General features: G+C 42.5%; 1 protein-coding gene across 1 annotated transcript in view; it reads right to left on the reverse strand.

The window, feature by feature from the left end:
• The window catches only part of SLC7A11 (solute carrier family 7 member 11), a 64,717-nt gene extending 39,052 nt beyond the window's left edge, over positions 1-25,665 (reverse strand). The window contains exons 1-6 of the mRNA XM_013189191.3: positions 21,031-25,665; positions 17,985-18,111; positions 13,784-13,899; positions 6,489-6,614; positions 3,698-3,797; positions 793-837 (exon numbers count right to left, since the gene is read on the reverse strand). Of these exons, the coding sequence (XP_013044645.2) occupies positions 793-837; positions 3,698-3,797; positions 6,489-6,614; positions 13,784-13,899; positions 17,985-18,111; positions 21,031-21,307 (791 nt within the window). The 5' untranslated portion in view covers positions 21,308-25,665. The remainder of the gene's footprint in view (positions 1-792; positions 838-3,697; positions 3,798-6,488; positions 6,615-13,783; positions 13,900-17,984; positions 18,112-21,030) is intronic.
• Positions 25,666-26,035: the final 370 nt, after the last annotated feature.

The following is a 26,035-nucleotide window of genomic DNA, read 5'->3' on the forward strand; positions in this document are numbered from 1 at the left end:
TTTAAACAGAGTTATGTGGTACCCAGCCATGAGTCTCATTTAAGAAACATAAGTAAATGATATCTAGCCAGGAATTTTTAGGTAAACAGTTAATTTCCTCAAAGAACAACATTTGATTTGACAAGACATAATTTCTTTAATTTTTAGAAAAGGTTAATATTGTTTTACTATTGGCCACTTCCACCAAAATATATCTATGAAAATAGATCTGCCAAATCAAACTGTCGGTAAGAGGAGAGCTTTTCTTTTCATATTGTACAGACAGATGCTGTGAGAGTGCTTGTCTCTGGTTTGAAACAGACTCCCACCAATATTCCATGTTAGGCTTAATTGGATGGGATGCTGTGCTATGTGTATTCAGGCTCCCACAACTCTGAGACATCTAAAACAAGTAGAACTAAGCATTTGATTAATATTTAAACATAGCAAAACTGCCAAATATTCCAGCAGATAAGTTTCTTGGGCAAAATTTCCCTGACAGGATACCAGTAACTTCCACTGAAAGGAGCCACTGATAGTTACTTGTATCCTGAGGGGGAGAATCAGAGCCCTGGAGAGCTACTTAGTTTTCTGCTTTCTGTGCACATAAAAGCAGCATACATAACAAGGTCACAACAGGCCAAAAATAGCAAATCTTCAAGCAGCTGCAATTCAAATAGATTTCAGATCTGCTGGAAAGTAAGCAACTTGACCAGCATGCAGAATTTCTGAAGATCGCTACTTTTAGAGCATTTTAAATTTTACAACCATTTTTCAAAAGTCAAAATAAATAAATAAATAAATGGTACATACTTTTCAGGGTTTTCCACTTCTTCAGTAACAAAATTGAGGTAAAACCTAGAAAAGAGTTATAAAATATATTGTGAGGGCTTGGTAGACTTTGACCCTGTATTTATTTCCTGGAGAATCAAGAAGATGCTTTTAGTTAAGCTGTGCTGTCAGTTCCAACAGACTCTCTGCAGGCCCATTTTGGATTAAGACAGGGGTGAGATTTAACCCCCCTTCATCCCCACACTCAGGAAGGGAAGCCAGTTTTTCAATTCTTGGAAAAGACAGCAAAGAGGGAAAAAAGACCTGAGCTATGTAATGCCATTGCGGAATGAAATTACATTTTTTCCCCTTGCATACTAGACCCATTATGCTTACCCTAACCCTAAACGCAGACACACACATTTTTCATCGTGAGCTTGTACAGGGCACAGCCCTGCATGCAAAGTGACCATAAAGCCTCAGGGTGACCGAACCCGGTGTTCTGCACGTGCTAACACCAGGTTTGTGCACCACTGGATCACACAGGTGTGCCTGGCTCCGTTGGGCACAGATCCACATGCTGGCTAATTAAGCAGAGCCGCCATCCAGACAGTGCTTGTGCTGGCTTTCTACTTTTAGGCCAGATGCAGGAAGACAAATAATACCTGATGCAACGTCGTGTTACAGTGAGTAAACAGACAATAGCTGATCTGGTAGAAAGTCTGGAAGCATTTCTGCACCCCGAGTCTTGGAAGAGTTCTGGGTTAGAAGAATGAGTTAACGCTGGTTCACGGCTCTAAACAGCATGATTTTGTGACCCAGCATGAAAGTCCACAAAACTAGATTTACCATCGTATGCAACCACCTCAGCACTTGTTTCTAGACTCGCTAGAGTGCACAGCACAAAATAAGGGCTCAGGATAGTTCAGGGAGAGATGGCTTCTGCCTAGTAAGACATCTAGCAACTTCTTTCTAGTCTTAGCTCTGCTACTAGACAAAAGTAACTTGGTGATCTTGCATCAGTGTTTTTATTAATGCAAAGACACGTTCCCTTGCGCTCCTGTCTCTATTTGTCCCTTTTCACCCAGTATTTTATATACCCAGGAGTTCACATTTGCCCTTGGCAGAATGAACCCACACATAAGTGATGCCACCTTTGTTTTCTAATTTAAAGCTGTATCATTAAAAGCTAATGGTGTAACAAGGCTATGCATAAAATTCTGCCTCTGTCCCGGGACACACCACCAGCACTTGCAACACTCCTTCACGGTCAGCTTATTGAACTGATTTAGCCCCATGAAAGTGATAGTGCGAGGCTATTGACACTCCACTTAATGGTCTGCTCTTCTGTGCTCTGAGGCAATCAATTGGAGCTGGTGACAAAGACAAATCAGCAGCTTAGGAGAACCACTAGCCCAACTAGATCTTTTCCTGCTAATTTATTTTATAAGTGGCAAATAAGGACCTTGAAATAAAAGTCAGAAGGCGTAAAGGAAAAGTAGAGATGATTTTTATTTCAGAGGGTTTGGAACGTTAGGTGAAGAAGGGAAGGAAAAGGGAAAGAAACAACAGCAGAATAACAATCTTTTTGATGCAGCATTTTACAGTAAACTGCTTCGGCAGTGAATAATACTGAGGAGCTTTTAAAATTGCTATCGTAGAAAAGTGTACAGCTAGGGCAATATTTTAAAAGCGGGAAACTATGAGGTGTATGGGTGTGGGAGACAGAGACGGTTGTATTAGAGAGAGGGAAGAAGGTAGAGACTGTCCCTGTAATGAGTTCAATTTCTTTGAGGTTTCAAAATGCTAGGCTCTTTTCTTACATATCTATCATAGATAAAGGCTTCAAACTCTCTTGGGTTTCCCCCCCACCATTTAATATAAAAGTGCTGTTCAATGCCTCAGTGTGCATGTTTATAGTGCTCCTGCAACTGGGGAGTTACAGGCCAGCAGAGAACTCAAATACTCATCCCATTGTCCCTCCAAATTAAATAAATAAAACCCTTATCGCTTGGCCCCTGACTTTTGTGCAAGAGAAGGAATTTCACAGCCTGTGAGGCTATGGAAAGGAAAGGGAAGACCTGCAGACAAAGCTATCTCAAAAATAAGCCCACTCTGTGCATTGTAGGCTTTTTTTCTTTTTCATGCCACCGCTGCAAAGCACATTGGCACTGTGCAACACAGAGCCCTCACTAAGCATGAATAAATAGTAAGGCAGATTTGAAGCGTGTCAGCATCTTTCAAACTGGCCGCTGTGTACTTTGGTGGGGGAGAGGGAAAGAACTTAAAAGAAAGTTCTGAGCTGGATACTTGAAGGCAGATTCTCATGCCTTTGCTCACAGTGAATAGCTCTTAACTTCTATGGCAGCCAGTTGCACTTCTTGTTAAGTGAGGTCCAATTCTGTCAGAGCAAAAGGCATAAGAAACTAGTTTTTACCTTGTTTTGTGGTCTACACTGAAGTTATAGTTTACTTCACGTTCTCCAAATGCTGCTTTTACAAAGCAAAGGCTGACGTCCACACAAGTGGGATGGAGATCCACAACTTTCTACTAGTTCAGAGATGTTTCTCATGTAAATTCTGTCTCAACAAGACCTAAAGCTTTATTATCCCTTTTAGACTTTTATTAAAATACCTAGTATGGATTTAAGAATATTTTTTCTTGTTACCTTTATTTCTAGTCTTAAGATTTTTTTTATATTTTTTTTTAGTATTCAGTGAGCGTTTACATATTGTACATGGTAGAAGAATTATCGTTTCTTCTTAGAGCGGCTCTCAGAATAGCGACTGAGCATATGGGACAGTGGCAAGATCTACTGTTACTACATGATGCAGTTTGGCAAAATATGTGGAATGTGCAACTCAATTTGTCATATAAATAAATGTGTCTGTTAAATCATATCAGTGTTTGCTTTCAAGACAAATGCTTTTAGGTTTCAACAACTTACCAGCCTGAATAGGCGTACATTCCTGAATAGAAAGCAAGTGGTAATCCCATAACACTGGCATCATTCCCTGCAAAGGCATTTTTAAAGTGCCGTGTCTCTCCTGCAACATCAACAAAAACAGTATTGAAAAGCAAGCTCCTTGGTCACCTCCTACTTTAAAACAAATAAATATATCACACCACAGAACATTTAATCACCCAGCAGTCCACCGACTTCAAGTTCTGCTCTTGACCTTAATTTCTGACCCAACCCCTGCAGCCAAATTCTGCCAGTAATTGTGAAAGGCTTTTGTGGCATCCCTAGCTATGCCAAAGCAGAATTTGACCTATTAGGTTTTTTAAAATCACTCTGAGCTTGATGACACTCACTGAACTGTTGTCTCCAGCAGTGACTTACGTCAACATGAAAGAGCAGAATGAGGTCTGTAGTTTTTGCTATAAAATTTTCCCTTGTTTGTTAACATTTTCATCAGAAGGAACATTGCAAGCATTTCACTTACAAGCAACATTTCTAAAGTAAACAAACTCTGTATCTTAAACCTTTCTACCCCAGAAGTTCTTAGCCCTTAGTAACCCTCTACCACGTCATAGGCAGCAATGTAGCTTACATTATACCAAGTAAGAATTATGCTTCTATACATGCAGACGTTTGAGAGTAAACATTTTGAAAAAAATGCCAGGCAGACAGCAGGAAAGATGCAGGATAGGTGAGTGCCAAAGATCAATACCAAAGTGAGTGCACTAAGTGCCCCAAAACCCTATACACACCCCAAGTCCTAATATTCAGTAAAGATCTATTTGAATGTCCTTTGGTAGCAGAGGAAGGTACTGACGGAACCAGTTGTCTCTCTGCTGGTGTAAACACACTCCTGCTAAGGAACACAAGGCATTCATCTTTCCTAGCGTATGCATAGCCACAGCTGAACAACACAATGAAGAGCTTCCATTCAGAAACCAAGGCTGATTAATAATACAGTTCCCCAAATATTGCAACAGAAATTACTGAGGAGGAATTTCCTGAGAACTTTAAGTCCACATTACAAGTTTTAATTGTGTGCCTTTGTCACAGCCCTGGAGCTGTGGTATTTCATCATTTGCAAGGTGCTCTACAGTTCTTAAGACCTCCCCACAAAATTCCAGACTTCCTGAGAAGCAATGACTCTCTGAAGAAAAGCAGTAGGAAGGAGAATGCACTGAGAATTTAATTAGCAATGGGTCAAATCCTCTACTCTTCACTCAGTTTTTACTAAGCTCTCAGTCAGAAACCCCACTGAAGTGGAGGCTTTTGGTAGACAGGAAGAGCCGTGGCCAGAGGAAGGTGCCAGTGGGGAATCAGGGACACTCTTTGATCTACCTAAGAGTGGTAAAGCCCATCCAAACCTTGGTCTGGCCTGCTTCAAAGGCCTAGGGGAAAAGGGACAGAGTGGAACAAGGAGAAAGCTTTCACATGAAACGAAGTGAGGGAAGAGGCATGGCAACAGCCAGAAAGAAAGTGAAAAGCATGAAAACAGAAATAGTGAATCAGCAGAGTGCTGCACAGGGAAAGTTTTATTTCAGAGCCTACTGCTAGCCACAGAGAGTTGCCTGTCCCTGAGAAACTGTGAGCTCACTGCTCTGAGCACTGAGCCGGGTGCTGCGCTGTTGACTCAGACGGAGGCTTTGTGAAGCACAATAGGAGAGCGTCCCCAGGGACAGAGCCAGCAGCAATAGTTTTTGCGAGATAAAATCTGCCACCCATTCATTAAAAAGTGTTCCCCTTTCTGACCCTCTGCGCTGAATAGCTCCTCATGCTTCCTGTCATTATTGCCTAGCATTATGGTAAGGAGAGAGTTGGGGCTTGTCCCCGTCTCACCCTCTCTGCCGCCAGGGGCTCTGATGGAAGAGCCTTCCTCTGCAGGTGGCTGAGTGTGTGCCAGTAAAGCTGCTCTGCCACCATGGCTTTACCCAAATGACAGCCAGCAAAAGGCCTGCACAGCCATCTCCAGGCTGGGAGACACCAAAGGCCTATGTTCATGTTCCTTGCTTAGGCAGCAACATTGACAAAGCCTGTAGAGTAAATCTGGTCTTCCAAGCAATGCTGCTTGCCTTTCTTACTCTTGGTTAGTCCCAGGCTGTTGCCTTTAGCTGCACACTTTAGTTTCTCGCTTGGAAGAAGTAAAACACATGTGAAACGTGAGGATCTAGTAGAGCTGCGGGCAGGAAGCCTGTGAAAACAACAGCTAGCTAACTACAGGTTGTCTTCCAGTACAGCATCTTTAACTTATGCATTTCTCTATGATAACGAATACCTATTCAACCACCCCTACCGACTGACTGGAGATTAGCATTCACAATTAGAACAGCATTCACACATTCCCCAAATCTGAGACCCTACCACCACCACACCCAGTACTGGACAGGACCAGGCACCAGTGCAATTAAAAGAGGCATGTTCTGCTTGGATGAGGCCAGTGCTTTGGCGGGGGACATGCTCATCTGTCATTAAAGCTCATCCTGAGCCTTTCACAAGGTTCATGCAAAATGCAATTTACAGAGAAGAGCGATCCTATCACTTGCTTGAAAGCCAAGTCTGATTTGAATAGTCTCATTGGCATGCAGAAGGAAATACCAGTTCATCCCAGTGTAGTTCCACTTCTAATCAATTACATGACAGTGCAGAGCTTCAGTTGAACAAGCAGAGACTAATTAAGAGATTTTGCTGCCATAAGCATTATTTGGTGGAGGCTAGTGCAGGGAGACTGGGGAGCGTAAAGATAAAAGCACTTTAAAAGCATTTACTTTTCATTTCATACCTTTAATTAGCTGGATAACTCCAGGGACTATAATTATCAGAATCGCTACAAGCTTGCAAAAGGTAAGGAAAATCTGAATGCGGGCACTCCAGCTGACACTTGTGCTATTCAGGACCATCACTAGTGCTGCAAGGGGAAAAAAAGAAAAGTCAGAAAGAAATATTCATGCCACTGAAATCGCCACAAAACTCTTTGCCCACTGAGAGGCTGCACAGACAATAGATTCAGGTACACTGAAGGAAATACACCCTGATAACCCTCTCCCTCTGCTGCCCTCCCACCTCTCACGTTTCCCTTCCAGGCTCCCCTGGAAATGCTTGAGCTGAGCCCCTCTTTCTGACCCATCCATCTCCTCATTCTCCACCTGGCTCCTTCTGCAGCAAATTAAAGCTTCATGTACCCAGGTTCGTTAGCTGTTGGTAAACGATGGGCTGACAGAAGCCTGCCTTGGATGAAAAAAATTAATTGCACAACCCTTGTCACTCCATACTTCTGTATCGATGTCAGTTTGATTAGAGATTTGCATTCCAGAAAAGTGTAACAATTACTGATGACGTTACTCTTCCTCTCACTCATCTAGACCGGGCATGAACTCGTCACTCACTGCCTTATTGACACCTGCTCCACTTTTTCACTGTTTCCCCTCCTTTACAGCCATGCCACTGGAGACACAAGAGGGCCAGAGTGCAAGAAATGTTCCTGCCCATGGTGGGAATTGGCAAAGAAGACAAAGCCCAGGTCTGTGCTTTGCCAACACAACCAGCCTGGGTGAGAAGTGCTTTCATGCCCTGTCCTGGGTCGGGGAGGGCATCTCCTGGCCTTTGCTAGGAACTGACTGACAGGAGAACAGGAGGCCTTATATGGGTGCCAGTCATTCCAGCTTATGTAAACTAATACCCTGGTAAAAAAAGAATCAATAAAGTAGTCTGCCAAAAAAAAAAAAAAAAAAAAGGAAAAAATATTTACCAAGTGAATGGAAAATGTGAGTCATTTCACTAGATAAAAATTCCCTTTCCCCCACTGCTGCAGGGAAAGGTGAACGTGGTACTACAAGCCTGCTCATTGATCTGCTCTCTCCTTCCACGGCACAGAACTAATGAACAAGCTCCTCACCAGAGCCCTTCCTTCCCTCCAGCTCTCCCAAGAGCACTGCTCCATCTGCATCGGCAGCCACACGGCGCATCACGGGACGCATGAAGTCCCACCAGAGCCTAGGAGCTAGTTTGCATTAGCTGGCATTTTAAGCCTGGCACGGTACAAACTTTCTGGCTACAAAAACAGCTGCTTTATCCCAGGCCCTTTTTATCGGCTCTGAAATGACAAGGCCAAAGACTGTATTATAAAAAAAAATCTTCTCAGTTTTAACCAGAAGCAGTTTTGTTTTAACGGAAAAGTGAGAAAGCGACAAGCAATCTGCAGTCCAATATAATTTTAGATATTTTATATTTTAAAAAATCCAGAAAAAAAAAAAAAACGTAATTATTGTCTGGAATTATTATTTGGGAAAGAGAAGGCCCCCCACTCAAATGAACTTTTTACCAAAGTCAACCACTATTGTTGACCAAATTCAATAGAAACTCACAACATCACTTAATTTCAGGGTTTCACAAAAAAAAAAAAAAGAGATCTTAAAGGTCACAGTATTTTTTTCTGAGTCACAAAAAATCTCCTGAACTTCTGCAAAGTATCACATCAGATCTAAATACTTTTTTTTTATTTTTTATTTTTTTTTGCTTTATTACTTCCTTGTATACATACACTTGGCAGGAAACATAAAATTCCAGGGGCCTGATTCATTACTCTATTGTCACAATATTACCCTGACGTAACTTCACTTATTTAGATGTTCAAAGTTCCCTTTAAGTCACTGCTGACTGAGATAACCCCATCTTTCCTAGGGTTTGATCACCTGAAAAAAAAAGGTAGATAAGCTAAACAGCTATCATCCAAGCAAAATATATTTAAAACAGTTATCTCACCAAGAGTGTTTAAGCTATTAAGAAAATCCAGTGCCATAAACAAGAACTGAATTTCTTCAAGTGTCTTAGAAAGTTCAGTATATTGTACTTTTCTATTTCATAAGACAAGCCTGGGCAGGGGCTAGGCTATGAGAAAATGTCAAAGAAGAGTTTCATGGGTAGGAAAACATCTGCAATTTGACATCCAGCTTATCCAGTGTTCAAGCTCACTGCAGCAGTTTGCTACCCTGACCCAGGTCAGAATAGGCAATGTGAGCATCCTCCTCCTCCTCAAGGTTTACTCATGCATCAGTTTCACCTTCCCGATACACAAGTGAGAGTGTCATCTGATGGCAAACTAGTGCAAACACTAATTTTGATCCACTCATGACCTTCCTTGCTGGTCAGCCACACACAAATCACAAGCCACAACTTTGTGGGAGAGCCACATTGGCTTGAAGGAAAAAAAATCCAGGGCGATGTTTTCATGAAGACAACCTGCGCGTGAGCAGGCTGCTAAACTTTCTCCAACCCTGACTGTGAGTACAAGCCAGCAAAATGGTTCAGCTGAGGCTTTCTAAATGAACAGAGAAAGCAAAATGGACACAGCAAGGACCTTCATTTGATCAGGAAGATGAAGGAAAGCTACACCTGCAGCCAGACCAGTGCATGGTGCCATTAGCTTTAAGTCTTCTGTAAGAGCAAGTCCCTTGCACAGCTGGGCGGCTGCACAAATGAAGATGGAAATTATATCTCAGGTCTTTGCTCGTCATCCAACAGCACTCTTCTATGAATAAGATCTTATGGAGATACTTCAAGATTGTAGAGGCTCTGATACAGGATCATAGCAAAAATCCGAAGGAAGCAGCAACTCCCCAGACAAAAGAACAGCAAAAGTAGGACTCAGCTCTAAACTGGCCAGCTGAAAGTCAGACATCTAATCTGCCTGCATCCTCAGTGAAAAGGCATTGTCCTCCAGGGGATGATTAATAACATCTCTTTTGGATGCCTAGCTAAGAGGATATGAGTTGCCTCCAGGATGGGTCTCTTCCCCTTTTTCACCACTAACTTTACAGGGAGCGTGGGCAACTAGACAAACTAAATATCTAACTAAAAGTGAGATGAATCCTAATCTAGGGGAGTGTGGAGGGAGAACAAAATAAGGTTTGTGAACAATTGAACACAATGGTAACACTGATCATGTTGCTTTTCACGATCCTTTCCCTTCACTTAGACGCAGCTATAAATGGATAACAAAATCTAACGGGAGCAGCAGCAGCAAGCATTACATCCTGGCCTACTTTTCAGGAACATATGTGCCATTGCCTCTGCGGGAAACCACGGGAGCTGCCTTCCCCTGGCTTGTCAGGCTTTTAGGTTCAAGGCATTTACACAAAGCCAAAAGTATCCTCAATTTGTGGATTTTAATGCATCAATTAAAAGGAAGTCACAGGAGGCACAAAAGCACCCATCAGAGCAGCTTTTGCTATTTCTACAGCCAAGAGACGTCTTCATTTACACTGCTTGCCTGAAAACTGTCAGCGGGAGAGAGCAGTGTCCATAACAGCTGCCATGACAGGAGAAAAAGGCAACTCCAGGCTCACATACACATCAAATTTACGCCAGCAAAACTTTCCAGAGTGTTTGCCAGCAAACCCTGATAGATCTGTACAGTCGGCCTTGGTTTTCAAGCATGATATGGCCCCTGTCTAACAGTCACTATTTGGGTATTTGGTGGTTTTTTTTGGTTGGTTGGTTTTTAGCAGACCTCCAAAAACAACAAAACTGAGAAAATTATCCATTATTGTGGCATAAAATGCCCAAAATATGAGTAAATTTAAAAACTTTATAAATGTGCGAGTTGGTAACCTCACAGTTTAATAGTTTTTGTTTTGTTTTGTTTTGTTTTTTCTTCTGTTTGTTTGAATCCTGTTTATTTGCTGATACAGAGAACAAGTGAAAAGATTAGAACTGGCTCAGTTAAGGCTGCATGTCTATTCAGGTTATAGATCAATAGTTCAGTTCAATACATTAACACACTATAATTTATCCCTCACTGTTATGAATATACTTAAGCGTAAGATTAGGAGAAGAGTTAACAGATACAATTAAAGCAATATATGAATATAGATTTTTTTGCACTGCCTATCTCCATGCTTTGCAAAGGTCCTCTTCATTGGAAGAAGCGATAAATATGGAGAAGTCTATCAGCTTTCCTTTAAAAAGAAAAATAAATTTCCAAATGTTTCTCCTAAAAAAAAAAAAGTCTTCACCATCAGAACAAAGATGGCCTGAATCCTTCTGCTTTGTGTTCTGGGGCTGCTGTGTGCAAGGAGGCAAATCTCCAGCTCAAGCAAAGTTGGGCATTTAGAAGGCCTCCTCTCCTGTATGCATTTTCTTCTATACTTCCTCCCTATGCCAGGGCACGTACAGGTTCTCTCTTCTCTACCTGGCCACTTACTTTCATAAAAATGTCATAATTAAATATGTTTGAGATGTCTGTTCTTCTCTTAGTTTCAGTTAAATTGAGTGAGTTCAAAAAAATTTTACGGCAGACTGACAGGTAGACTGAGATGTGCGTATCCCATATTTGCCTAGGTTTTTCCCCCTGTAGAGATTCATTCGAAAAACGCGGAGTGAATTAAAGTGATCTCTAAGTTTGAAAATAGGCAGCCTGTGCTGCTCAGAGGCTTAGGAACCCGAGGAATGAGAAGAGAAGCTCCACATGAGCATCCTTTTCTCTTCTGAGCCACTGAAATGTTCAGACTCTTTGTTTCAAAAAATAAAAGAAAAGAAAAGTTACCATGAAGAAAGCACCATACCCTGGAACAGAAAATTTGTGTCTACAGCTCAGGACAGGTATGATTTCAGCGGAAATTTTGTACCCAGCGGATGTTTTGCTCCAAAAAATAACAAACCAAGATGGAGATATTTTTAAAGGAGAAGAAATATTAGGTTTAAATTGTAGAAAAGGATATTTAGGTGAAAAATGATTGAGAAAAAACTTTCTTGTGACAAGGACAGAAAAGAAATGGGCTACAGAGCTGGGTGAAGATGTAGAAACTCCTCCTCTGGAGCTCTGAAGACCATTTTATACAAACATCTGTCAGAAATTGTTTAGGTACGCTGACTGTGTTTGAGAGCAGGGGATCACCTAGAGATTTTTCAAAATCTCTTCCTGACTTTTCTAGTATGATCAGAAATGACAAGGTAAAACTACAAAATAAAGTTTCACTCAAGAACAGAGTTTAACGGTGCTTCTTACTACCTTTCTCCCCACGCAATAAAGACAGATATGTAGAAAGTGCTCTGTCATCAGACGTGGGTGGTAGAAGTGACCAAGAGTGGATAAGACGACAAAAAGCACATCAGTTCACTTTCTGATTAACGTAATACAATTTTCAGTGGAAGCAAACACTATGTTTGGCACCGTTAAATTGGATTATAAGATCTTCAGGGCTCCGATGTGTCTGTGAGGCTCAACAACATCTTAATCTTGCCTATCGCTCTGCCTACATGCACAGTACAAAACATTCATAACAATTACCGCCCCAACAGCTAATTGTTACAGTACGAGATTAACAGCCGTACATCCTCAGGTACCTGAGCTTAAGTGTAGCATGTGATCAAAACCCACCAAAAATGAAACTCCGCTGCAGAGCACGCTGCAAAGAATTACACTAAAGCTCCAGCCTGACACGTCCCTGTTTCTCTCAGCACCATCCCATTCACAATTACAAACTTTCTCCAAGAAACTCTCGCTTCAGTGAAACGACAGCTCATCCTACCTGCTCTGCACAGACCCTTGGTCACCATAGGAACAGTCTGCTGTGAGCTCCTATCTCCCTTTAGGGTGTAATTATTTCTGCATATCTCCGCACCCCCCCTGCAACGCTACTTCTTTGTTTAATTACTTTGTGTAGCCCTGGCTTATCACACAGATTTTCAATTAAATTAAAAGCAATAAAAATCTATTTTAAATTGTTCGCTTATTGTGCTTGAATCGCACGCACTTAACAAAACACTTTTAATGGAGTCCTCACTTAACATTCCTTCTGTCACAGTGACCTTGAAGTTGCTGAACATCTGTTTCACCCTTATCTCTCACTGAAATATTTTAGACAGATGTAGCCATAAAAAGTCATTGACCTCAAAATTCAAGCCCTTAATTCAATTATTCCTATGAAACCTATAGTTTGTGCATAATTAAGTCAGAAAGAAATGCGGTCACATACTGCTTTTTTTAACACTCCTGCCAGAAGAGCGCTCTTACCAAGAGAGCTCTTACACAAAGCCTCAGTAACCTGTGGACTGCAAATTTCAATGTCAATTGAACTCTCTACCCCAAAGAAAGAAAAAGTAATCCAAACCTATTACTGTGCAAAATTAAAGTGGTCTCCTGTGTGCCTTTGATCACTTTGCAAGTCTTAATTCCTTTTTCCAGTCCTTTTGTTTCTGCTATGTGCACTGGCCAAACTGAAAGGAACAATCTGTTACTAATTACTCAGGTCTGCTCCACAGTCTCCTCCCAGCACAGCTGAGTGAGTGTGTGTGTGTGCGTGTGTGAGGAGCATCATCCCTGGTAATTGCACAAAGATGGAAACAAGCCTCCAGTGCCCCATGGAGCAGAGCCTCATTCACACGCCAGTCCAAGCAGACTGAAAAGTTCCTGGTCTAGGGGTAGCCTCCTTCCCCCCATCAGCTCCAAACGATACCTTTACACTCATTACTTAGCAAAAGGAGAGCAAGCTGCTGGTAACCAGCATGCATTTTCACCAAACTGTACACCCTGCTCCCAAAGTCCTTCAGGTTCCTGCCTCCCGAACTACGATGCCTCAGTAAGTTTTATCACTATGCAGGACAGGGAGGGACTAGGAAAAATGATCTCATGTTGCCTGTGCTCCAGTCAAGGGAACTACATTTCTTCGTGGCATCATACTTGGCAAGTACTTGCCTCCTAAAACAGAGGTAAAGCGAAGCACTTAAAATCAAGTAATCATTCTTTCACATATCTGGCACCAGCTCACCATCTCTTAGGGACTAAAATTGCTTCCACAAAAATAACGAGAGTTTTGCCATTAATTTCAGTGGCAACAGAATCAGGGTTAGCAATAGATTTTCTCTACCATTAATAAAGTCTGCTATTTTTTTTACTATTATATATGTTCACAAATACACAAATTGAGGCAAAAAGTCATGCTGATGCCCTTGGCATGGGATGCACAATCATTCTGTAGTGATTCACACTGAACGACTACCTGTTCAGTGTGTGATTACTTTTTTTTTTTTAATTTACATAATCTTTACTATTCCTGAAAACTAGAGTTGGATACTTACTGATGCCAACAGCTGTAATAAGTTTGATTGCAAGTTCTGGGATTTCACACTGCATAAAGAAAGGCTCCAAAATATACCGTCCAAATGCCAACGATATCACTGCTGTGGCAGCAGGGCTAGGGTGAAAAGTAAGAACAAAACAAAAAATCACAAAATTAATCTGCAGTAGTATGTAAACAATACCCATTTTGAGATTATACTGTAAATTTATTATTACAGAACTGCAAAGTGTACCTAACTTTGGTGCCTGTTAGCAGCTATGCCACCAGGTACCATGATTTCTGAGCATAACAGACAACCATAAACAGTTTGGCTTTGCTCAGTGATGATGATCTTGCCAGCATCACTTCTTCCCAGGTTCACTCTTAAAACTTTCTTGCTGTGAAGAAAGGAAATGTACCAATACAAATTTTCCTTGCCATGCTTGAAGTGAACGTGGCCACAATTAAATTGCATGGGCAAAACCCTGAGTGAAAGTTGTTGGGGACTGAATTTTTAGTGGCAAGGTACATCCTACCCCTCACAGACAAGCAATTAATCTCAGTGAAGCTGAGAATTCCGCTTTACTGAAATAAGCATCCAAAAGTTACCCAAGCCTACTAATAAATATGGGACAATGTAAAAAAAAAAAATAATGAAAATGCTATATCTTAAAATGCAAACAATTTTAATAATGTTTGCTACTTTTATTGAGTAACAACTTTCCAACACTGTGAGAACAAAAATCCTCAAAGTACAGAAAGTCCCTTCCATGAAACAGAGGGAATGCAAGGAAAAGCAGGCATGCAGTTGTTGCATCTACAAATTTGAAATAATATTCACACAGCCTTTCTCTTTGAGACAAGCTAAATGTTTGCCAGGAGCCTTAGCACTGGCACGTATTACCAGTACTTTGCCCTGTGCCTCAGATCAGACACTGTCTGCACATTACAGTCTCAGCGGTCTGTTCCCACATGCCTGGGGAGGACACTTTTCCCCTCCTCAGGACAGCTGGTGGTAACTGTGCCTCGTCACACTTACACACAGCAAGGAAAAAAAAGGTATTTGATTCTGCCTCAAATTGTTTTTGAGTTAAACAAGAGTCCACTCAAATTTGTTATGAGGAATCCAGAGCATTTAATAAAACAATGCCTTAAGTGCAGAATATACATCTCCCAGATGAATTTTAACAAAAATATAGTTGCTATAGAGCAGTGTAAAAACTCTGCAGAGAAGTTATTATTCTTCATCAAATGCTAGAGGAATTTTCCACAAGAGAGCTTTGCCTTTGAAACAAAAAGCACTTTCTTAGCACCATGACTCAACCAAAAGGTCACACATTGTGTTGGACCAAACTGCAGGGGAGCACAGACCAAAAGCATCTTCCTAAGAAAGTTTCTGCAGAGACAAGTGAGGATTGCTGCTTGTGTACACCCCATGCACAAGAACCACCCCTCTCACTGGCCAACAACTGGCTTCACAGCTGCTGCCTTTGCTACAGGCTGAACGTCCCCTGCATGAGTTTTACCCATCCATTTACTGTCTATACCTCGGTGGAATATTTCTGATTTACATAAGCAGATGACCAGGCTTCCAGAATTTGAATGCTGCAGACTGCCAAAAGCAGCTTGAACTGGCCTGGATCAGATAAAGGATCAGATCTTTGGAGCTTTCCCAGATCTTTTTCCTCAGTCTCTACTTCTTCCCCTAGAACTTGGATTTTTCCCTCTCATTTTAAGAAAAGCCTTAATAAAGTGGCAGTCACTGCTAGCTCCACAACATTTGTTTTTAAAAACAGAGCTCCTTTATACCTTTAATAAATATCTAGTTAGTTATACCTTTAATAAATATCTAGGCCTCCTGTGTTCCCACATTTGAGGGGAGATGGTGGTGACGGTGTCCCTGGCCAGCTGAGGCAGACGTTGAAGGGATGGAGCATATTCCTTTTTACTGCAGTCAGAAAGAAAGATTGGCAGGCTCCTAAGATCTGTACATTCATGAATGTACAGAAAGCTAATTAGCAGCTTTCATTTAAGGGCAAGGAAAAAATAAATAAATAACAGATAGAGAGAAAAAAAAGCCACTGGGAGAAGGGCCGGCCTACCGCCGGCAGCACATACCAGAGGTGAGTAAGTCACCTCTTTGGCGGTGCGCTCTTACCTAACCTGGGTTTAGCAACCACCATATACAAGCACTACAGACAATGTGTTCACACAGCCATCTTCACTTGTTGGAAAACTTTTTTTTGCTTTGTTTTTAAGGTATGTAGTACACCCACAACCTGACTCCTGGGGAGAAAAGGAGTTCCTACGTGTACTGGATGAGGAACAGCGTAGCGTAAGGCACTTCTGAACACCGGGGGATGCTAGCACAGTATAGTCAAGTCAGTACACGGGCAGAGTTTAAGTGTGTCCTGCACTGTAAAAGAGGGGCTGTAAAGATATATGAGGAGAGGAAATGTTTGTTTTGGTTGTGGCTGCTTCAGAAGCCTGTGGGTGTGATAATTCTGTGTCTTTTAGAGGAAAAAAAGGCTTAACCGAGAAGCGTGTGTGCAGCTTCACCCAGTGAAAACACCGTAGGTACATACGAAGTCCCAAATTCTTTGATAGCAGAAGCCAATTAGTTTACGATGCCAGAGTCAGATAGAAGACTCTACACAGAGTGTCGGCAGCGCTGCTCTGATCATCACAAGTTATAACAAGTATGTCTCCCTTGCTGCCTCTCAGATTTGATGATTAAAGAATCCACTGATGTTCTTTCCCATGTGCAGGATGATTATTTACTGGGTGTGGGGCAGATCACAATGACTAAGAATGTTTTTATGACACTCCTGAGACACTGTCATATGTACAAAGTTTTTTAAACATTTCATGAGGAGAGGAATTTCTGAAGTCTCGTTTCTTGTGGGTACTTATGCCTAAGCTAATAGTGTCCCCCCTGCCCAGTAGGGTGCAGATTAACAAGGGGATTTCTACCATTACTCTCTTTTGTTGATCCTCTGTTGTGCAAGGATATAGCTATGTTCACACCACTGTTTCCTTCAGTGAAAACCATAGGTCTGCTTCCTCTATCTGGTTTTCTCTTTGGCAAGAAGATAATATGATTAAGGCATCTGCTCCTTCACGACATTTGGTGGAAATTTTGCAGTTTGTGCAAGGGTTACCGATGAGTGAGGAGGATGTGAGGGACCATCTGACGTACACAATTATTTCCTCTGAAAACAAGATAAGGATTTATGGATTCATAATGACTCAGCACTCTTAGTGCTTTTAAACTCAACAGGCTATGCTAGAACTTGTCAATATTATGTAAACATAGCTGTGATTTGAGATGAGGCTTGTGCTTTTGTGATTCATTTGCTGGTTTCAGAAGAGAGAGGAAAGGAGTGCTAACTAGCCTAAGGCAGGCATGGATCACTCCTGAATTTATTTTACATAAGTGAATTGCCCTTTTCTACATGTAACAAGCTCTCCAGCCTCAGCAATACTATAAAAAATTAAATTTGAAAAGGGACATATTTTAGTTTGATAAAAAGATCCATTTAAATTATGAAAATTTATTTGCTATGGTTTCATAATTCTGCATCTTCATATTGTAATATCTTACACAAAGTCGAGGGCTACATCAACCACACCACATCAGTACTTTGGACATTTTAGATATGTAAGGACTTCCTGTTGCTTTATTTGCCCAGCTAGTGCTTTTCATATTAACTTCTCTAACACACCATGAAAACAAAATAGAGGGACTTGAACTGACATCTAGAGAATACATGGTGCCCCAAAATCTGAAATGTACTGGGCAATAACTTTGCCTTGCATTATTCCTGTATGTATAGACAACAGCAACCACTCCAAAAGCCGCTGTCAAGAGTGACAAAATGCAGAGGTGACTTCTCTTCCACTGTATTTCAAGTAGGCACAGGTATTAACATTAATGGGTACAGTAAGCTTAGCAAAATTAAACAAGTAGCTGAATTTGTGTGACAGGCTGTTTTCACAGAATCTTCTTTTTGATACATACACTTTTTTTTTTAATGTTTCAATGCCAACAAGCAAAATAGCATTGTTAAATTCTCTGAAGCAGCTGCACTAAAAAACTTAGCTCATACGTCAAGATATATTTGATTTCTTTTGCACATCATGTATTGGAGAGTTTTCTTCATGACTGAAAAGCGTATTGCCATCAGAAAAGAAACAGAGAAAAGCCGTGATACACTTACCGAATAATGAGTAATTCCACCCAGACTCTCACAAAAGCAGGTAATGGGCCAAAGGCCTCCAGGATATAGGTGTAGTGACCGCCAGATTTCTTAATGCACGTTCCCAGTTCAGCATAGCAGAGGGCACCTGTAAGAGTTAAGCTAAGGCATCACGAGATATCCAGAAATACCTTTCCAAACACTTGTAAGGTAAACAATGGAGCTGCTGCAGTATCCCAACTTCTGATACATTTTAATCCTTTTTCTTTCAAGCAATTTTATAAGTTTTGAGTCATTCAGCTAGACCCGCAGTTACCCAAGCTGTACGTGTATGCAGTTACATTTACATGAAAGCCACTGAACAAACTATTTGCTAGCAAGGTGCTTCATTACTCATCCGTGCCTTGGGAAGAGGGATGACAAACTGCTGTGTCACGCCAGCCACCCCGGCTGGCCCACCTAAGCGAAAGCCCTCTGACACACGTGCTTGTTATCAAACTACGATCAGCTCCTTGCAGCCTCAGAAATCCCTGCCTCACCCCTGAAGGAAAGGCTGAAGACTGCATTCCCTCTCCTCAGCCATGGGGAAAGCAATCAACGGACTGACATTTGGAAGCAGGAATTGCAGGCGGAGGATTTTCCTCAGTAGTACCCCCAACACCTTACATACAGAACTCTGGGAACGGCTTGGCCCTGGCTTTCCAACACCAGTGCAGCACTGTGTGTGCAACCAACACAATGGAAGCTCTGCTCATTTCTGCATTGCCTTAAATACAGACAACTTCATGTTCTCATAGCAGGGGGCTCACTTCAACACGCGGTGCCTTTGCAACGACTAAAATAAAACCAAAATCATCATCATGCTGCCGCAGTGGGGAACCAGGTTCATGCAGAAGTGGTTCGGGCCCCCTTGGGTGAGCATTAGAGGCATTCATAGCGAGCAGCAGTTCCCAGGGAGGTCCCCAAGGCTGCCTCCAGCACAACACATTGCCTCAGCCACTACGGAGCAGGAAACAGCATGCTGCAACTATGAGGACCTGCAAGAAGATTTCTTTGCCCATGCACCGTCTGCTACTGTTGTTTAATGAGCCATCACCCAGCCTCAGAGCCAATGGATTCTCAGCTCCACAGGTCGACCTCATTGGCAGAGAAAAGGTTCACCACCTCAGTTCAATGTAGGCAGCCCTTTTGGTAGACCCTGAGAAGCCACGGGAAAACCAAAACAAAGTTGGCAAGCACTGAATCACACAGAGCTATGATCAGCAACATGTATGAAGTCTGCTCGCCGCCTGCTTTTATGCTACCAGACTTTAAGATGAAAATTACAGTTGTCAAAACCACCTAACGCGCACCAAGCCCACTGGAGCTGTAAGACGTTATGACACATTCCATCCTCCTTCTTTCACTTTGTTTGAGGCTTTGCAAAAACAAGACAACTTTTATCTGATCATCTTCAGCTTACCTGGAAATGTACTCAAAGAAACTCTTATAGCCACACTTTAAAAAAAAAAAAACACAAAAAACACCTATTGATGACTTTTCTCTTTCCAACCTCTTCTGGAGTAGCTCAGGATGAAATCAAACTGTGCTTTGATACATGTTACACAGCTTCAGCAAGACCTTAGGTGATCTTTGTATGAGATTTTATTATAATTAGGTCATGCAGGAAATTAAAAACACCCATGATATAAAAATTATGAAAAAATAACTGTAACGGGTCAGAGAGAAGAGGTAATATCTTTTCTGGGCCAAATTAGACACATCTTCACATCCTGCGATCTGGAAAATGCCCAGGAAAATCCATCTGATTTTTTTTTCCACAGACTTGACTTCACAGCCAGAAAATTACTACTATTAAAGTTAAAGCTAAACACACGATGCTTAAGCAAATTCTAGTTTGACTGAATCTAAAGTCCAAGGTCTCAGGACAGGGTTGAAAATTGCATTTGAGGTCTTTCTTTATTGGGGAACTTTGCTTACTGGCAGGACTTCCATGGTAGCACAACAGATTACATTGCACATTGTACCAAAGCATTTAACATTTGACCAAAACAGTTCCTAAATTTCTCGCATTGTCTGTTTGGCTTGGGAGGACTTATAGAGTCAACGCTGCCTTTAAGCTCAGAGCCAAGTTACACAGGGTGGCATTCGCATGTTCCACCTATTAAGCAGACACATGTTAGTCCGTGTTTGCCCTCTTTACCTCTTGCCAGAAAACAAGTCGTCTCTGTTTTAAATAAAGCCAATATTCATGTTAGTTCTTCAGCTTCTTTGAGATTAACTCATTAAGTAGGTCAATGGACCCTCTGTCCCACAGAAGCCAGGGTGGGGTTTTCCACTCTGAATGGGGGCTTTGTGTACAGAACAAATAAACCGGCATTCTTCAGAATTTAATACTGTTAAAAAAGAAACACAGCAAAATTAGTAAAAACTGTCACGATCGGCAGGCCAGCAACAAAATTCGCATTACAGATTTGTTTCCATCGTGCTCTTTTTTGCGACCCAACCTTTCCAAGCCACATCGTGAGTGGGGAATAAAGGGAAAAACAGGAACATAAGACCGGGGAGAGGGGTTATTAGTGTTATTACTTTGCTCCCTTTCACGCCAACACAGATTATGTCCAGTGGGTGTTATTCCTCCCAGACCTTGACCGAGCCTCCAGGGAACTGAGTCAACCTGTCTGAACATTTCGCCGGTGCTCGCAGTGACCAGCGTGCCCTGCTGCCGGGGGCCTTACAAGCAAATGGTGAACTACTTCTCACAGCCAGAAGGAAAACATTATACGTATTGCACTTTTTACGGCATAAAGCAGACATTCGCTTTTCCTTTAGGGGTCTATGAGAAACGATTTGCGCTTACAGCCTGTGCTGACACGGCACCAGGGGACAGGGATTGCACAGCGCTGCGCCCTCCACACAACCTATCACACAGCAAAAGCCTTCCGCAGCCCTATTGGTCCTCCAGCTCCACACTGTGCCTAGATATCCAATGGCAAAATCAGACAAAAAATAGAAATAATCCACTAGCTGCCCCTCTGGACCAATTAGAAACTTTTGAGAGACTTACCAAAGAGTGAGAGGATGCCACACACTGTCCAGACAGTCAAGGACATGCCCACGCTGCCTGTGTTCTTCAGGATCCCTTTGGGCGAGATGAAGATGCCGGCTCCAATAATAGTGCCAATGATGATGGAGATCCCCCTCAACAGCGTGACTTTCTTCTTCAGCACAACCTTTTGCTCCTGGACTGGCTGCCCACTGTCCAGAGAGGGCAACCTGCCATTAGGCTGCCCCTGCAAGTAGCTCCCATTAGACGCTGTCGGCACAGCAGCTTTCCTGACCATGCTCCCGTGCCACCAGCACGCCAACGGCAGGCACAGCCAAAAAGTTTGCAGCAGCAACTCAAGGCTTTTTCCTTCCTCTGTAGCCAACTACTTAAGCCTCTTCCTCTGCCTGCTCTTATCTGCCAAGCTGCTCCTACGCGCAGGTAGGGAGCTCCTGAAACGTGTTTTACCCTTCCGTGCTGCCTGCACAGTGCTCAGCAACACCTGTGCTTTCCCCCAGCTCGCCGGTGCTGCCCTATCATTGGAAACCAGCTCAGCTTCCGCGTGGACTTGTATTTAAGCTCTTGTCATACCAAGTTACTCCAGCTGAATGATGATGCAAATTCTCCAGGTTTGCATCAGCCATTTGAGAAACCTCTGGCATTACTCAGCACTTTTTTTTTTTTTTAAACGGTAGGGGCATGTTGCACAACCGATCTGAGTGTGGTGGGAAGAACAAAGCCCTCGCGAGGAAACTGAGCCAGTCGAGCTCAGCACATCACCGCCGACACCCCGAGACACACTCCCCAATTTTTAAAGCAACTCGTGCTCAGAAATAAAAGCCTGCCAAAACACAAAGCTTGTCAGAGTGTGAGGGGGAAAGGGAATCAAACGGGATACGTCATCTCTGGGTCTAATCCAATTTCTTTCTCTTTCAAGCCCTCGCAGTGAAAGTTCAGTTTGCGGGGCTGAACTTCTCGCCCTGCCGCCGCCGGTCAGCCTCCCCCGGCTCAGCATAGCCTACCTGCAAACCTCCGCAGGCACTGCCTGCACCTACCTAAAGCCTACATGCAAACCCTCCTGAGCCCGTGTCGCCTAGCAACACACCCAAATCAAACTCATGAAAAATCTAGGTTATTTCCCCCGTACAGTAATTTCCACCCAGGCAGTGTTTATGGGACGTTGGTAAGCAGCTCGGCAATGCCACTTCCCCTTAAGAAAAAACCATCGAGGTTTGCAGCGCTCTCTGCTTTAGGATCTGTCAGGAGGAGGACAGCACTAGAGCTGCTCCGAAATCAGAAAGTGCCTTTCGTGTTCCCACCGAGCTTCTCTGAGCAGACGAGCAGGCTGTCAGATGCACACAAGCTTCTGTTTCACTACCTGATGACTCAAACCCGAGGAATTAAACTGTTAAAAAGAAGAACATTCTCATAAAGCAGAGCAAAAATCAATAGCCTTCAAGCACTTGTAACCTAATCAAGAGACAGCCTGTGCCAAAGGGGAAAAATCCTGCCCAGCATAACTTTTGCAGCTGCTCGTGGCTTCAGATTAGATCAGTGCAAAGAGAAATGATCCCTGCAGTTCCTGCTTAATTAGGACCTAGGATTGGGGGGGGGGGAAGATAGCAGTAAAACATTTTATCATTTGCAAAGCAGGCACTGAGCTCAGAGCACAACTGTGCTTTCAAACTTGTTTGGCAAACAGGAGATACTGGAGTATTAAAACATTGCAGCTTTAAAACTCCAGCGTTTTTAAAGCCTCATATTTTCAGTTATAACTCACCTGTGACAATTTGCACTGAGATGATCTTTAAGGTCCCTTCCAACCCAAACCATTCTATGACACAAGGCATGCCAAAGCTTATCGAGTTTAAATGCACGCAAGTATAAACAGAAGGGATTTTAGCTTTTGACTACATGCTGGTACTGCTTGCCTATTTTCTGAACACATCCTACCCTTTCCTCCACCTGCTCCTGTGAGCAGCAGCTGATCCCTGACCCTCCATATAGCTTGCACTCCTGTTCCCAGCACACCTCGTGCCTGCCCCTTGCATACACACCACTGGCAATGGCAGGCAGGACCTCTTCTTTGGACCCCACACAGTCCAAACCAAGCCAATTTTCACAGCAGCCCTAACACACGAAGCAAAGTAGCTGTTATGCTACCAGAATTGTTTTCCGTTTGTGTACATTTGTTGGGCTGTCCCCCAGGAAGATTATAAATGCCTGAAGTAAGTAACTAGATTAAACCAGGAAAAAGCATTAACCACAAAACTGGGCTGGGCTGATGACCTTCATTTTAATTTTCAAAGGCTGTTTAATGATGAGACACATGACATCTTGAAGCATCTAATAGCTTAAGGTAGTCATTCTTAACTAATGCTTACCCATTATTTCAACAGGAAGATGGCTCTGAGATCAAACCCAAAGTTCAATCAGCTCCCAGATGATCCCGAAGCAGCTCCCAGCAATCCAGCTGTCTGCATCAGCTATTCAGTAGAAATGCTGGGCAGTATAATGGTTTTCTAATTTTATTTGATCGCTGGCCAGAAGAATGCAAAAATGTTCTGAATCCACATTTGCCCTTTGGACATCGCTATTAACACCCCCACACACACAGGGAAAAGTGTGCTTGCTGCTTCTGTCATGTGGGGATAGCAGGCATACAAAGCTTAAGACTGTGCAAAATTCCCATACTGAAATTTCTAAGGTGTGAATTAAGGAGGGACAGAAACAGAGAACGCTTTTTCCTAAATATTGGCAGCTTGCTACTGATCACGCTATGCACAGCTTTCCCGGTGGATGCTGTTGCATACACTGCTTCCCAATGCTGTCCATTAACGACAAACATACATTTAAAAATGAGGACCACTTTTTCTCCTCTGCATTCAAAGCCTGCTTCAAACTATCAGGACAGAGAATACTTATTTGGTGCCAAGGGATGATTTGCAGTTTTCTGGAAATTTCATAGGAATCTTCTGCCAGCCAAGCCCAGCCCCAGTGCTGGATAGGGCCCGTCACTGCCTGCTACCCCACGTTACCCCACAGACTCCAAATATCTTCTCATCATCTGTAGCCCACCAGCCGCTTTCATTTGGGTTATCCATAACAGAGCAGGGGCTGTGGCATCACTATGCAACCACAACACTACAGTCAGTGTCTTTTTCACAGAGCTCTTCTGAAAGCACGGGGCTTAACCTGCCCAACATTCAGAAAGGCCCTGTTCTGCCACAAAAATCTGCTCTGGAAACAGAACAAAAAGATAAAAGGTGCAATTTTCTTTAGACTGATGAAATTATTGAAAGTAATGTTTCTAAAGACGATTCTCTGAAACTAAACTTTCAACCCCTAATGGCAGCTGTCATTGTGCAGAGCCTTTTATTGTTTTTCCTCATTGTTATTTTGTTTTTGTTTTCCCCCAATCCATAGACATTTTCTCCTGAGCAAACATTTTAAAGCATAACCTAGATCATCACTGTGAAATGGTTTCCTTTTGAATCACACCATCAGCCCTGGACTACCCCATCCCTTGCCTGTTTCAGACAGAATCCCTTATCAGGTGGGCAGGCAGGCAGGCAGGGCTCCCGCACCCAAAATCTCCCAAGAGCTACAGTGCTACCCAAAGGGGAGAGGCCCCACAGCACTGCCTGACAGCTGCCACCAGGACCAGCAGTGTTGCTGGCACCACGCCTGTTGGCTGTGATAACCCCTCTGACAGCTGCCCTGCAGTACTCTAGCAGATAAAGTACTCAAGCATCAAGCGGAAAGTAAAGGTACTGCAGCGGTTCATAGGCTGAAAACACTCGATACTGCGGCACTGAAGTTTTTCACACTAGTAGAGCTTGTGCCAAATACCTGGACACAGCTACACCTTGATTCTGAAGAAGGTATAATGTGGATATTTCCCCTGGGAAATGCTACCACACACACACACACACACACAGAGAGCATTCCCCTGTATGGGAATGCTACAACACACACACAACAAAGTAAAAGACCTAAAATTCAAGTCTGGACTTGAGTTTCCACTTCTCAAGCCCACAAAACCTCCTTCAATTGAAGGTGTAGCAAGCATATCTTGATAATCCTTCCAGACATTTGTATATCTGCTCATCGCATCAAGCAAATCAAGAGTCGCAAGCCAAGCCTCCAGGCCACACATTGCCACAGTGACTGGAGACACGGGAATCAAAAAGGAAGTACAGCAAGACCGAAGAAGCAAGGAAAGCCCCAAAGTCTTCTGTGTGGGTGGTGCAGCTTGAAAACATTGCTTAGAAAACTGAGCTGAGACTTCTGCATAATCCTGACTGTTTCCAGCCTTGAAAAGCAGCCCTGTAGGAAGGTGGTAGTACGGTTTCAAATGTCAAAGGAGGGCAAAATACCTCCAAGTGTTTGTTTTTTTTTTTTCATGTAGATAATCTAGCATTGAAAAGTTTGGACTGGGGATTTTCTGTTCCTTTTGTAATGTTAAGAAATATTTTAACTAGCGTTGGGGAAAAAAAAAGCAATCTGTAAGAAATTTAAAAGCTAACGTGTCATTGGGAATTAAGTGAGAAAAGCATCATCATGAAGTACAGAAGTGTCAGTAGATCAGGACAGGTTTTTATGTTGTAATGAAAACCTGGAACTGCAAGAAGATGAAAACAATCTGGTATTGTCTCTACTACAGTCCAAAATTTTAGTTAAAAAAAATGGGATTTCAGAGAATGCAGGGGAGGTGTTATTTTGTAGTCAGAGACTCGCAAACTCAATTATTTTGCATTCCAATTTGTGCTGAATACAAAGAAGATACTTCGAAGAAAAACAAAACCAAAAAAAAAAAAAAAGAGAGAGAGAGAAGGAATGAAATATATCCCCAGTTCAGAGAATTTAAAAATAATAATAATAAAAAAAAATACTAGAAGAAATCCAAAAGCAATTCAAATGTTATTTCTTGTATTTTCAGTAAAAGGCTTCCAACAAAATGCCTACGCAGTCAGCAAATAAAAGTCTGGTTTCAAGAAGACTGCAGACAACGATAGCAGTTTAG

This window comes from Anser cygnoides, chromosome 4 (genome assembly GCF_040182565.1).
Source record: "Anser cygnoides isolate HZ-2024a breed goose chromosome 4, Taihu_goose_T2T_genome, whole genome shotgun sequence".
Taxonomy (NCBI): domain Eukaryota; kingdom Metazoa; phylum Chordata; class Aves; order Anseriformes; family Anatidae; genus Anser; species Anser cygnoides.